A 14,014-nucleotide genomic window follows, 5' to 3' on the forward strand; every position below is an offset into this window, starting at 1 on the left:
CACTCTGCGACCTTGGAAACAAGATCAGAAGTTTGCTAGGAAGTCTGCATTTGCCAGTATTATTTAAAATAATATATACGTGTGTGTGTATATATATTCCTGTAGCACCAACTCAGTAGTTACTTCTACTTTGATCTTCTTTCAATTTCACAAGTATTTAGAACTGAAAATGCATTATTTGAAAGCCATTCTACCTAAATCAGTGCATTTTTAGTTTTGTATTTTAACAGTAAAATTACTCATATTTTAAAAGAATTTGTTCTCTTTAATCACTTACTTGGGTTATTTTATTTATGCATAAGTTATTTCCAACAAAGGGAAACTAGAAATTAAAAATTATGCTATTTCCCCCTTGGGAATACATGGTATTTGTTGGGGTGGGGGGAGACTGGGATATTGAATGTCTTCAGTCGACACTTGCACCTTTTGCTTCTCTGAACAATGTGCCCAAGTAACAGTATTTGAGTTCCGGCCACTGCAATTGCTTGCTAGGCCCCATCCCTAATACCAAGACACGGCTTCGCAACACGTGCTCGTCTGGGTGAAGTTCTTATTTCAGCTGTGTGTGTTACCAGTTTTTAACCAGCGGGGCTTGGTCTGCAACAGCACCTGATGGTCCACTATAAATTCATGCTCCTGTTTTCAGTGATTTGTTCAGCACCAATTTGTATTCATTGTCTCAATAAATGCTTTGTCACCCCAGTGCATCTGTTTTTATTTCGAGAAAGTTTTACAATCTTCTGATACCTTGCTTAAGATACACTTCTTGCCATTGGCTACGAGTGCTTTCAGAGGTCTTCGGGACACTTTATCAAGCACACTCAGAAGTTACCTGTACGTGGACTCATTTTCCTCTGAAACTAGTCCAGTTGTTTTCCTTAAAGGTGCAAGGTTGAAAGCCTTCCTCCTGGCCCGCAGGGGTGATGAGGTGGATATAAAGGCATCTCAAGCAGGATATATTAGATAGGCTTAAGTACAGCTAAAACTAGTCCGATCTGGTCCTGCAGTGCGCTGTTGTGAGCTAGCCAGAAAATGCCAACATTCTGGAACTGCATTTTGATGTTTATTTCAAGTTAACAGAAGTTGGCCAACAGTACAAGTGAGGATGCTGACAATGCTCACGCAGTTGGTGTGCACAGCTGGAACCAGCATCTCCGAGTCCCAGACCTTAGGAAAATAACTGAACCCGGTGACTCTGGAAAGGACACAGAACATTCACTGGGCACTGAGACGTCAAAAACCACTGACCCCTCTCTGGTCCAATTCTGCACACATGCCCAGTGACCCCCTTAACACGTGACTTCTCCTTAGACACTTCTTCACTGCCCCAGCATGAAAAGTAGGCCTTTTCCTTGTAGCATGCTTCCTCTTCCACAGATAAGCCTCGGCTATCACAGGCATCGAGTCTGCAGCTGCCATGTGCATCCTGACAAGACGGCAGAGAGTGAAAACGCTCTATAAGCCTGGCTGTGCACTGGAAAGGTAGATTCAGGTCTCCCTGTGCCGGGAACTCAATGACTTGAGCCATTGCTGGTGTTTCAATCACTTTCTGGCCTTTTGGCTAAGATCAAGTAAGTGCAGGATTTCTAGGAAACTGGAACCAGAGCCGGAAGTCCAACCCACGTACTCCAATATGCGAACACTTTAATCATTAAGTACGTACGATTTAACAAAAGCCAGTTTAGTACAGCCTTCAGGAGTTTGTTTTTTTAAAGTACAAATTCTGGGTCCACTGTGATGGCTCAGTCAACTAATCTAAACCGCCCTTCAAGTGCAGGAGGTTCCCGTGCTGGTTCATGCCCCGGCCGCCCCACTGCCCATCCAGCTCCCTGCTTGTGGCCCGGGGAAGCAATGGAGACGGTCAAGTCCCTACCACCCTGCACCCACACGGGAGACCTGGAAAAGTGTTTGGCTTCAATGGGTTCAGCCCCAGCTGTTGCAGAATTAGGGAGTAAAACACCAGATGGAAGATTTGTCTCCTCTGCTACTCTTTCTAATAAAATTCATCTTAAAAAATTCTAACACATTTCTAAAGAAAAGTAAGAATTCTAACATTCCAATTTGCTGGATGTAGAGAATAGCTAAAAACTAAATTGTGGGGACCAGGTCCCATAGCCTAGTGGCTGAATCCTTGCCTTTCATGCCTGGGATCCCATATGGACACCAGTTTATGTCCCGGTTGCTCCACTTCCTATCCAGCTCCCTGCTTGTGCCCTGGGAAAGCAGTCAAGAATGGCCCAAAGCCTTGGCACCCTGCACCCATGCGGGAGACCCGGAAGAGGCTCCTGGCTTCGGGTTGGCTCAGCTCTGGCTGTTGCGGCCACTTGGGGAGTGAACCAGTGGAAGATCTTTCATCTCCTCCTTATACCTGCCTTTTCAATAAAATAAATCCCCACTAGATTGTAAGGTGGCTAAGCATTAACTGGACAGATTCCCAGTTACTTGTCACCACCATCTACCCAAACAACTAGGGATCAAGCATATACTGAGGCATTTGCACCCAGGATCAAAGTGCTGCCTTCTGCTAATACACTTAGAAGGCAGCAGGTTATGTTGTTTTTTTTTTTTTAAAGATTTATTTATTTCTATTGGAAAGGCGGATACACAGTGAGTAGGAGAGAGATCTTCTGTCCACTGATTCATTCCCCGAGTGCAACAGCTGGTGCGGCGCCCATCTGAAGCCAGGAGCTTCTTCCAGGTCTCCCACACGGGTGCAGGGTCCCAAGGCTTTGGGCCGTCCTCAACTGCCTTCCCGGGCCACAGGCAGGGAGCTGGATGGGAAGCGAGGCCTCGGGATTAGAACCGGTGACCACATTGGATCCTGGCACACGCAAGGTGAGGACGTTAGCCACTATGCTATTGCGCTTGGCCCTTGTAGGTTTTATTCTTGCGACTGACATGGGACAACTTGGGAGTTCCTATCTTCTGGCCTCTGCCTAGCCTAGCTCTAACCATGGGAGTGAACCGCAGGATTTAAGATCTCTCTTACAGTACTTGGGCTAACCTCTGCTGCCTCCAGGCACATTAGCACAAAGTGGAGGAACTGAGACTTTGTCCCAGGAATTCCATTTATGGGATGTGGGCATTCTAGTTGATGGTTTAACCCTGTACCACAACACCAGTTCCAATTCCGTAGCATTAATAAAGTCATCATGCATACCTTCTACACCTAGACTAGTACCTGATAAGGCCCAAGAAGTCTTCAATAAGAAAAATCATAATTGAAAACACAAAAAAGGCTCCTAAGTGTTGTATTTATTCACGTCAACGCAGAGGAAGAATGCACAAAGATGAGAAAACTCCAGTCAGCTTGCTAACTGCTTAAACACCACGCAGGGGAGTTGACGCAAGCTTCTCGTGTGGGACAGGAACAGGTTCCCGAGTGATTCCATTGCCTCCAGGGCCCTCATTATCAGGAAGCACACGGTTGTGCAGCATCAGACAGTACTAACTACAAGGGTAAGCTATTCTTTGGTTTAAGATGTATTTATTTGGAAGGTAGAGTTACAGAGAGGGCGGGAACGAGAAACATCTTCACCTGCTGGTTCACTGACAAATAGGCTGAACAGCCAGGGCTGAGCCAGGATGAATTCAGGACTCTGGGGTACCCCACTCAGGTGTGGGGATCCAAGCATTTGGGCCATCCTCTATTGCTGCCCTAGGCACACTGGCAGGAAACTGGAACAGAATTGAACAGCTGGGACTCAAACCAGTGTTCATATGGGACGCTGGTGCCGCAAGCAGTGGCTTAACCTGCAGCAACACTGCAGTGCCCAAGGCTCAGATGTTCTAAATTTTTGAATTTAAATTCTAATCAACCAGAAGTTCAACAACAAATGCGCACAAAATAATAATTTCATGTTCAAGAAGATTAACACACTGTTCTAAGAGCTCTGTTATGAACCACAGGGGAAAAATCAAAGCAATATTTGTGAACTGCTTTGAAGTTTCTGTAAGAAATCAAGAAGTCTTGTGCATTATCAAGGAACAAAGTACAGAAAAATGGTGGTGGTATTTATTTTCAACTTCCATAAAAGGTATGCATACCTATGTGGAAATCAGGCATTAATTCCAAGCACCAGGCAATACACAGTGTGCTTTTTTTAAAAAGATTTTATTTATTTTTATTGGAAAGGCAGATGTTACAGATAGGAGGAGAGAGAGGAAGATCTTCCGATGATTCACTCCCCAAGTGAGCGCAACACCCGGTGCTGTGCTGATCTGAAGCCAGGAGCCAGGAACTTCTTCTGGGTCTCCCACATGGGTGCAGGGTGCCAAAGCTTTGGGCCGTCCTCGACTGCTTTCCCAGGCCACAAGCAGGGAGCTGGATGAGAAGTGGAGCTGCCAGGATTAGAACTGGCACCCATATGGGATCTTGGTGCATTGAAGGTGAGGACTTCAGCTGCGAGGCCATGGCCCTGGGCCCAGCAGTGTGCTTTCAACGTGCTGCCAATTCACTTTTCCCTTAGGAGTAGTTTACATAATTTCAAATCTATTTGGAATTTCTAACTGGCCACTACTAATCTTTATAGAAAACTTTTTGGGGCCCAATGTGATGGCTCAGTGGCTAAATCCTCGCCTTAAATCCACCAGGATCCCATATGAGCACCAGTTTGTGACCCAGCTGCTCCACTACCCCTTCCAGCTCCCTGCTTGTGGCCTGGGAAAGCAATCAAGGATGGCCCAAAGCCTTGGGACCCTGCACCCATGGGGAGACCCAGAAGAGGCTCCTGGCTCCTGGCCTTGGTTTGGTTCAGCTCTGGCTGTTGTGGCCACTTAGTGAACCAGCAATGAAGATCTTTCTGTGTCTTCTCCTCTCTGAATCTACCTTTCCACTAAAAATAAATCCAAAAAAGGGGTGGGGGAAGAAACTGTCTTCCCATTAATACTATGACTATCCATTATGAGTTAAAACTAAAACAAAAGGTGCTTCGTAATTTTTTATTGATGGCATTTATCCCATGGTTTAACATGTTAATTATACTGTAATAAACATGGCTTTAATATTAAACTTTTCCTTATTATCCAAAGTCACCACAGTCCATTTCAGTAAATATAAAAATATATGCTTAATACTTTGTACAATACTGGTTTTTGGTCCAAATAAAACTGGATCAGAAAAGCCAATAAATTCAACTTTAAGAATCCCCAATTTTTTTTAAAGATTTCCAAATGGATTTAGGTAACTTTGAATAATGGGATTTACATAATAAAATCTGAGACAAGACTTTAACAACAAAAAAGTTCTAACACAAAATTAAAATTTCAAGTTCACAGACTTTATGTTATGCCAAAACAGTACAGAAACAAAATTGTATTTACACAAGTTTCATAATAAAATAATGAAAAAGGCAAGACAGGTGATAGTTAGAGGAATGAAAATATAGAAATAGCATATAATTATTAAATGTAGAATGAGTGAGATCTAACAAGTCCTTAGCATGGACCACTCTTTAATCAGGCTTCCTCTATCAGAAAATTTTAGCGCACGATACACCCAACACGCTCACTTCACACACACACACCAGCACAAACTCAGCATAGAAATCATTCATTTCAACATCCTCTAATCTACACAGAATCCTAATCTATACAGAATTCCTCAGATATAGTTACAATTTCAATGTGTTCCATAAACGCTTATTGACGCACATGGTGGTGCACACGAACAGGTTCTATACAAAGCCATTCACCGTGCAGGCTAATTCCTGGTACAGCCAGACTATGCCAAATCAGTGAATAATCAATCTGTTGGATCACAAAATATTTCCGCTGAAAAATCAGTCAGCAGTCTAGATATTTTTTTTATAAGTGGCAGCGGCAGGGATGGGACTTTCATAAAGAAAAAGGATGAAAATTCCAAAAGTGAATTAGTCCTTAGGCAAATCTGAGTTCAGATAACCCCAGCACATAGTATCAAAGCAGCACGCCAGCTGTCGTCAAAGCTGTTGCGAGCAACACACTGTGACCTTTATTTCTTTCGTCTAACAGCAGTCTTTATCTTGCGACCAGTTCCAGCAGATGAGAACATATTTTTCCCATTTGACCTTTGAAAAATAAAGACAAGTAACACAATAATCAAAGCCAAATTCCAGAATCATTCAACATGATCAGCAACAAAGGGGAGGGAGTTTGGGGGGATAATACACTATTAAAGGAAATATATTTTGTATTGTTTTTCTTAACAGACATGTATTTGCAACTTCTCAGACTTAACAATGTGATAAACTGAGGGGGGGAAGCAATTCAATTTTACCCATAACACACTGCACATTGATGATGTGCAAAAGCAAAACCCATAGCACACTTTAGCAAAACAGATTTCCCATTTGAACAAACTCTTCTCTTACCCCACTGTAAACATAGCTGGAGTCGGGTTAAAGGGAAAGCTCCCGGAGCCTGAAGGCTGCGTTGAGGCTGCAGGCGTACTCAAACTTGCTCCAAAGGTAAAAACGCCTGTTGGATTATTGTTTGTGAAGTTGAAATTTGTTGTGCTGCTACCAAACTGGAAAACCGAACCTGTTAACAGTTGAATCAAAACACACTCAATTATTTATGGCAAAAAGGATGGATTTTTTTTTTTTTTTAAAGTAACAATTCTGACCTCTACATACAAAAACATAAAGTATTAAAGATTTCTTACTGGCACTTTCTAAAGTAAAATATTTTCTTTGCTTACACAGGTACCAGTACAAAGTTAATAATTTCAGCAGGTGAACAACTTACCCATGATCAAGAAATAAAGGCAGAGTGGACTTCTAGTTAAAGACAGCGGGATCAACAAGCATGTTTAGCTCTAATGTCCTTGAAAAGTGCATTAAAATGATAAGGTGATTTTAACAAAGATTAGGGGAGAGGAAACAGCAGAGACAGAAGTTTAGAAGCTGACAGGCAAGCTAACTAGAGCTGAGTAACAAATTAACAACAGGGAAAGCAGAGAGCAATTCCATGTATACTACACATATCCCAAAGGTTTAGGACCAGGTACTTTTCAAAGTAAAAATAAAGTAAGTGGGACTTAATTAAAAAAAAAAAAAATGTGGGCCAGCGTGTGGAGTATCTTCATGATAACCAGATCGCTCCCTAACACCCTCTTTTGCAGCTCAGCAGAAGACAAACTCTTGAAGTGCCGAGCTGAGGGATACCACGACTCGGCATCAGAACTCAGGGTTCGGAAAGCAGGCAGATCCATAAATACCAAGAACACCAATCTCGCCCTTACCCTAACTCAGCTGCCAGAAACACTGGTGAGCACTTCTTAGCCTCATGCAAGACACTGCAAGCTGCTTCTACGGGTCACCGGGCAGTCTGAGCAAACACCGAAAGGGCCTACTTTCCCAAAGTAAAATGAAGCTAGATAGCAAGAACAACGAAATTCAAAATTCAAGAAAGTCCTAACAATATAAGAAGGTTCAGAGGTCCTACCGTCCTGAAACTATGAGAGTCAGGGGGCAATACATATCTAAAGCCAATATTTAATAAATATCAAAAACAAAGTAATGATAAGAGAAAAAATAATCTGTAGCAAACTAAGCAATTTGTAGCAAACTTTAAAGGAAAGAACAAGAACAGCGGGTGGGACGGCAGTGGAGCTGGTTAGATCACTATTGGCACACCACTTTCCAAAGCTGCATGTCAGTTCAAGTTCTGGCTGCTTCCTCGGTAAATGTACCTGGGGAAATAGTGAATGATGGTCCAAGTACTTGGTCCCTGGATCCCTTCCACCCATGAGCAAGACCTTAATGGAGTGCTGGGCTTCAGCTATGCGTCTTTACGCCCTGCTATTACCCTTAAAAAAAAAAATAAACAAACAGATCTGGGGGTAGGGAGTGGGTGGCAGAGGCAAAAACTTGTCAACAAAAATATTATCAAGAGATCAATATGGTACTCTGGCATTGTGGCCTGACTGGTAAAGCAGCATCCATTACTGCAGCCTGTTCAAGACCCTACTGCTCGGCTTACAATCTAGCTCCCTGCTAACGGCCTGGGAAAAAAACCCGAAAGATGGCCCAACTGTTTGCCACATGTGGGAGATCTGCTTTTCCAATAAAAATAAATCTTAAAAAAAATGAAAAATATGCTGTGATCAGTCCTATTTAAAAAGCCATGGGACCTTTTGTTGCACAGACTGCTTCATCATCAATGAAGTCAGCCGGACAAACCCAGGTTGCAAAGTCGAATTTCCAGGATTGGCAATGTGTTATGGCAGACTAGGCCACTGCCCACACACAATGCTTCCAGCTGCTCCACGAATGCAGCTTTGTCTGTGCCCAAGAAAGGCAGTGGATGACTGCCAAGCTCCTCAGGCCCCTGCCAGCCACACGGAACACCTACTCGGAGTCCTGGGATGCTGCCTTTGGCCTGGATCTGTGCTGTCCATTGTAGCTATCTGCAGGAGCCAACCAGCCAATAGAAAACCTTCCCCTCACCTTCTAACTCTTTCAAACACATCTTTAAAAAAAAAAGTCCAAAATTCCAAGGAGAAATATGGGATTGAACAAATCCCACATTGGAGCAAAAAATAAACCTGTAACGCACATATGCTTCATTACCTGAAAAGCACTCATTTTATGAAATTGGAGAAATTTATAGGTTTATCTAAATATTTACCTCTCTATTCTGCCACATGTAAGAAATACTAATAATTAAAAACCATATGCATGATTTGAAAGATACACAGGGGCCCAATGCGATAGCGTAATGGTTAAGTCCTCGACTTGAATGCACAAGGATCCCATATAGAAGCCGGTTCTGATCCAGGCAGCTCCACTTTCCATCCAGCTCCCTGCTTGTGGCCTGGGAAAGCAATCGAGGATGGCCCAAAGCCTTGGGACCCTGCACCTGCATGGGAGACCGGGAAAGAAGTTCCTGGCTCCTGGCTTCAGATCAGCATAGCACTGGCCACTGCGGCTGCTTGGTGGGTGAATCATCGGATGGGAGATCTTTCTGTCTCTCCTCCTCTCTGTACATCTACCTTTCCAACAAAATAAATTAAAAAAAAAAAAAAAAAAAAAAAAGATACACAGAAGCTAAGTGCATGTAAAATATGCCTCAGTGAATATACACTTGCCAGAATTAGGAGCTGCTCCAGAGCCAAATGCAGACTGAGTAGGCTGCTGCCCAAACACAGGAAGCTGGCTGCTGCTTGACACTGTCCCAAAAGCAGGTGGCTGGGAAGCAGCAGAAAACAACGCTGTTGACGATGAGACAGATCCAAAGCCTTGAGGAGCAGGCTGGGTGGCACCTGGATTTTGTCCAAATGTTGGGGTCTGGGTAGCACCAAATGCTGGACTGGCAGATGGTGCTGAAGCTGCTGTACCAAATACAAAGGAGGATCCTGGAGACCAAAACAACACGTCACCATGATGTAACCAGCTAAAGGGAGACAATTCTGAAAAGCTGTCTCTAACCCCACAAGCACATTTCCAGCTTCTGTTCAACCTCCTAGCCCACTGACCAAATTAGATCGAGTTTTAAATTGATATAACTCACTCTACCCGTACTTACTAACCACACAGAATATAAACAACTTTAATAACTTCTTTTTTGAAGGAATGCATGCATAGTATTGTGCAGAAGTAACTGCCTATCAGTGTACCTATGAACATGCTGCACAGCAAAGAGTTGATGAAATAGCCAGTGCCTGGTGTCTGGTTACTTTTAAGTTAACATTTCAAAAAGAAAACCTAAAAAAGTTAAATACTATTCTCATGGAGATTAGAAAAATTGTTCCCAAGAGGAACACTCAGCCTGAATGCAAGTGCACAGCCCTCCCACACCTAGTACACCTGGTACACCAGCTTAGGCACTCAAGTCATGTCAGCATGGCGACAGCCTGCTACTGAATGTGCTAAAGGGCTAAACACGCTCATGAGAGCAAAGCCAACTCAAATGTGCTTCTTCTAGTGTGTCTAAGTACCTGCAGAGCTAGATGTGGTTGTAGCTCCGAAGGCAAAGCCAGAGGTTGCAGCAGCACTGTTACTGCTGGTGCCCGAACCAAAGACCAATGAGGTGGAAGCTGTACTTGTGCTGGATGTGACTGCTGGCTTGTTATCTTGAGAAAACAGCAGAGATCGAGAAGTACTGGGCTCAGCAGAGTTACCAAAAGCAGGACTGCTCACAGGGTTGCTGGACTGTCCAAACACAAAGGCTGACATCGGCTGACTGGAGGAGAAGGTTAAATTACCAAAGATGCTACCACTACCAGTTGTAGTGGTTGGTATACTTGAACTAGAGGAGTTGTTCAAGAAACTAAAAACAGGTTTTGCTGTACTTTGATCTGTAAGATAGAAATTAAGAAGCAATCTTTAAGAACAAAATCATTTAAGAAACCATTTTCCTCCCACAATACAGTCCCAGCTGCTCTACTTTTGATCCAGCTCCTTGCTAACATGCTTGGGAAGACAGCAAAACATGGCCCAAGTAGGTGAGCCCTGACATCCATGTGGCGGACCAGCTCCGGGCCCAAACCTGGCCCAGCCGCAGTCATCGTGGTCAGCACGTGAGGAGTGAAGCAGGAGGCAGCAGCTCACTGTGTCTCTCCCTCTCTCTCAAACAAATATTTAAAAAATAGAATTAAGTAGTATTTACTCCTATGAGTAAAATCCCTTGACCTTTTCATGATACGTATTTATAGGTAGGTATCTACCTACTGGTTCACTGCCCAAATGTCTACAATGGCCAGGAGCTTCCCTCAGAACTCCCAAGTGGGTGGGTGCCTGGGTCCAAGCACGTGGGCTGTCCTCCAATGCCTTGCAAGGTGCATTAGCAGGGAGCTGGATAGGAACAGGAACAGCCAGGACTAGAACTGGTACCTGTGGGATGCCAGTGCTATTGGAAAGGCAGATAGAAGTATAGAGAAGGAGAGACAGAAAGATCTTCTGCCCACTGGTTGGCTCCCCAGATGCCCTCAAAAGCCAGCACTGAGTTAGACCAAAGCCAGGGACCAGTAGTTGCATCTAGGTCTCCCACATGGGTAACAAGGTTCCAAACACTTGGTCCATCTTGTGCTGCTTCCCCAGGCCCATTAGCTAGGAGATGGTTCTTTAGTGACTAAATAGGCTGTCACAGTTTGTGGCTGAAGTCCACGGTTTGCACACGCCAGGATTCCATATGGGCTCCAGTTCTACTCTCAATGGCCCCACCTTCCCATCCAGCTCCCTATTTGTAGCCTGGGAAAGCAGTCGAGGATGGCCCAAAACCTTGGGATCCTGCACTTGTGTGGGAGACCTGAAAGAGGCTCTGGGTTCCTGGCTTCATATTGGCACAGCTCCTGCAGTGGTGGTCACTTGGGGAGTCAATTAGCGGACAGAAGATCTTCCTCTGTGTCTCTCCTGCTCTTTGTATATCTGACTTTACAATAAAAATAAAACCTTTTTAAAAATTGTATTTTTATCTTCTTAGGATATCTCACTTCTTCTTCAATTTGTTTTAAAGATGGATGGAAAGTAGAGCAGCTGGGACACAAACCAGTAGGATAGCTTTCAAAATCACCAGTTTTCTGAGGAATTCAATTTATTCCTGATCTTTAAAGAGCTGATGATTGATAATATTCAATTTGTATTGTAAATAAGGACTTTACATAGTTGAGACTATATTTTCACAAACTCAATTTCCGAGCAGAGCATGATGGCTCAATGGCTAAAACCTTACCTTGAATGTACTGGGATCTCATACAGGCACTGGGAGAGCAAGGGAGGACAGCCCAAAGCCTTGAGACCCTGCACCTGCGTGGGAGATGTGGAAGAAGCTCCTGGCTCCTGGCTTCAGATCAGCTCTCCCTGTTCCGCCACAGAGGGAGTGAACCAGCAAACCAAAGATCTTTCTCTCTGTCTCTCCTTCTCTCTCTAAATCTGTGTTTCCAATTAAAAAAAAGCATCTTAAAAAAAATATTCTGTTTTCTCAAATAGTATATACTAATTATGATGATAAATGTCATGGAAAAGGAAGAACGACATATATAGCACCATTCTGAGTTTTCCATTACAACTCTACTTCTTCAAACTCCATCTATAAATAGCACCATCAAAATAAGTGTTTAGAGTAGTTACAATTGAAAACCCTAGCCTCTTTTCCAAGGAATCCTAATTGGTACCTGGAACTGTAATCCGTGGAAATCAATCCCTGCCCTAATGGATTTGCTGAACTATCAGACATCCTGTTACCACCTTCCCCTTTCCCCCATCAACCCTCTCCCCACTTCCGGGACAAAGCTGTAATACTTACCTGCAGCTGTGGTACTGGCTTGGGTTCCAAAAGCAAAAGTGGTTTTTCCTGGCTGTTCTGCTTCCTTCTCAGATGACTTTACCATATTAAAACTAAACGTTGCCTTTGAACTCTCATCTTTGGTTTGCTCTGAATTTCCAAAGGAAAACACTGGTGGACACTTTGGCTCTTCTTTGTCAGTTTTCTTCCCCAAAACAAGAGATGTAGAAGTGACAGGCTCTTGCTGTTTCTCGTCTGTCATTCCCAAAGTGTACCTTGTGACAGTTGGCAGAGAGGCAGGTTCCACGCTACCAAAACCAAACCCTCCTTTGGGCGCAGACATTTCTTCTTTCTTTGCTTCCGGCGTCTTGCAGGTGAAAGGAGCAATGGAGACACTCTTGGTTTCTGTGCTTCCAAAGCTGAAGCTGCTCTTGTTCTCGGAGGTCACTAAGCTGTTAGCAGTAGGCGTGGAGTTAACAACACCTGTAGCAAAGCTAAAGCCTGCAGATGATTTAGAAGCTTCTTCTTTCTTTTCCTGTTGCCCAAGGTTAGATATCCCAAATTGCAATGGAGCTGAAGAAGCTGGGTTGCTAAACCCAGAAGAAAGTCCAAATGTAAACTTATTCTCATTCTTACTGTCTTTTTTAACTTCTTCAGGTTTAGGATCGGATGAAACTCCAAATTTAAAATCTCCCACTGGTTTGGAAAACTTAAAGCCCTCACTCAAAGGATTTCCGGACAGAGACTCAGATGACACGCCTATTTTGAATCCTCCCTGATCTCCAAATTTAAAATTTCCAGTGTTTGTTAAAGTTTGAGAAGAACCAGAAGATGAAGATGATGATGATGGGATACCAAATTTGAAGGGGGAGTCTGCTGAGTTCGAAGATGCAGATGATGTACCAAAGCCTTCAAACAAAGATACCATAAATACTGAATTAATACGTTTATCCTCTCAATCAAAATGTAACCCTTCAAAGCAGCACACAAATAACTTTCAAACAGCAGGACGCGTGAACTATGCTGCCCAATGTTCAAAAGAATCACGTCTCAATCCACACAACTAAGGTGACCTGTCATATTGGTTACTAGAACGAGAGTTAACAGGCAAGAGTACATGCAAGTTGGCAGGAAACTTGTGGGAAGCTGTTTGTCAATACTTATCAAAGTTAGACACACACATATACCCTTTGGTCCAGCAATTCTATAGCTGTGACTTTAACATAAACTTGCAGACATGCAAATACTGCGTAAGTAGCTGTTAAGAATAAAAATAAGGACATGTCCAAGACAGTTCATGATAAATCAAAGGGGAGGAGGGAGTGTTTTCTAACACAGCAGAAGGAAATGTTTGCTTAGGGCGGGGGCACCAGGAAACTTCGAATTGGCCATAGCTATCACCTGGAGGGAAGATGATGATAAGATAAAACGTCAACAGGGGGCAGCACTGTGGTACAGTGAGCTAACCTGCTGGTGAGATACCAGCATCCCAGGCAAAGCAGGTGCAAATCCTGGCTGTTGTACTTTCAATTCAACTCCCTGCTAATGCACCCGGGAAAGCAACAGAACATGGACCAGTGCCTAGGTCCCGCCATTTGGCTGGGAGACCAGAATTCAGTTTCTGGTTCCTGCTCAGTCCCAGCCACTGTGGTGAGCTGGGGAGTAAACCAACAGACGGAGGATCTCTGTCTCTAACTCTGCCTTCCAAAAATGAGCCAATGGGACAACAGAATTGTCACAGCTTTGCGCAAAATATATCTGTGAGGCAGGCAGACAGACGGCTCCCATGCTGAATATACTGTCAAAAGCC

General features: G+C 43.7%; 1 protein-coding gene across 6 annotated transcripts in view; it reads right to left on the reverse strand.

Moving 5' to 3' along the window:
- Positions 1-5,200: 5,200 nt before the first annotated feature.
- Positions 5,201-14,014, reverse strand: part of NUP153 (nucleoporin 153) — a 56,183-nt gene continuing 47,369 nt past the window's right edge. For 5 of the 6 annotated variants that reach the window (XM_040967737.1, XM_040967738.1, XM_040967734.1 and 2 more), the window contains 5 exons: positions 12,226-13,113; positions 9,920-10,279; positions 9,071-9,337; positions 6,351-6,519; positions 5,201-6,047 (listed from right to left, as the gene is read on the reverse strand). In XM_040967737.1, the coding sequence (XP_040823671.1) occupies positions 5,972-6,047; positions 6,351-6,519; positions 9,071-9,337; positions 9,920-10,279; positions 12,226-13,113 (1,760 nt within the window). In that variant the 3' untranslated portion in view covers positions 5,201-5,971. Of the gene's footprint in view, positions 6,048-6,350; positions 6,520-9,070; positions 9,338-9,919; positions 10,280-10,946; positions 10,959-12,225; positions 13,114-14,014 lie in introns of all 6 variants that reach the window. The other variant, XM_040967736.1, reaches the window with a different exon arrangement.

This window comes from Ochotona curzoniae, unplaced genomic scaffold (assembly GCF_017591425.1).
Source record: "Ochotona curzoniae isolate NIBS_2020 unplaced genomic scaffold, NIBS_Ocur_1.0 scaffold_461, whole genome shotgun sequence".
In the NCBI taxonomy this organism is placed as follows: Eukaryota; Metazoa; Chordata; class Mammalia; order Lagomorpha; family Ochotonidae; genus Ochotona; species Ochotona curzoniae.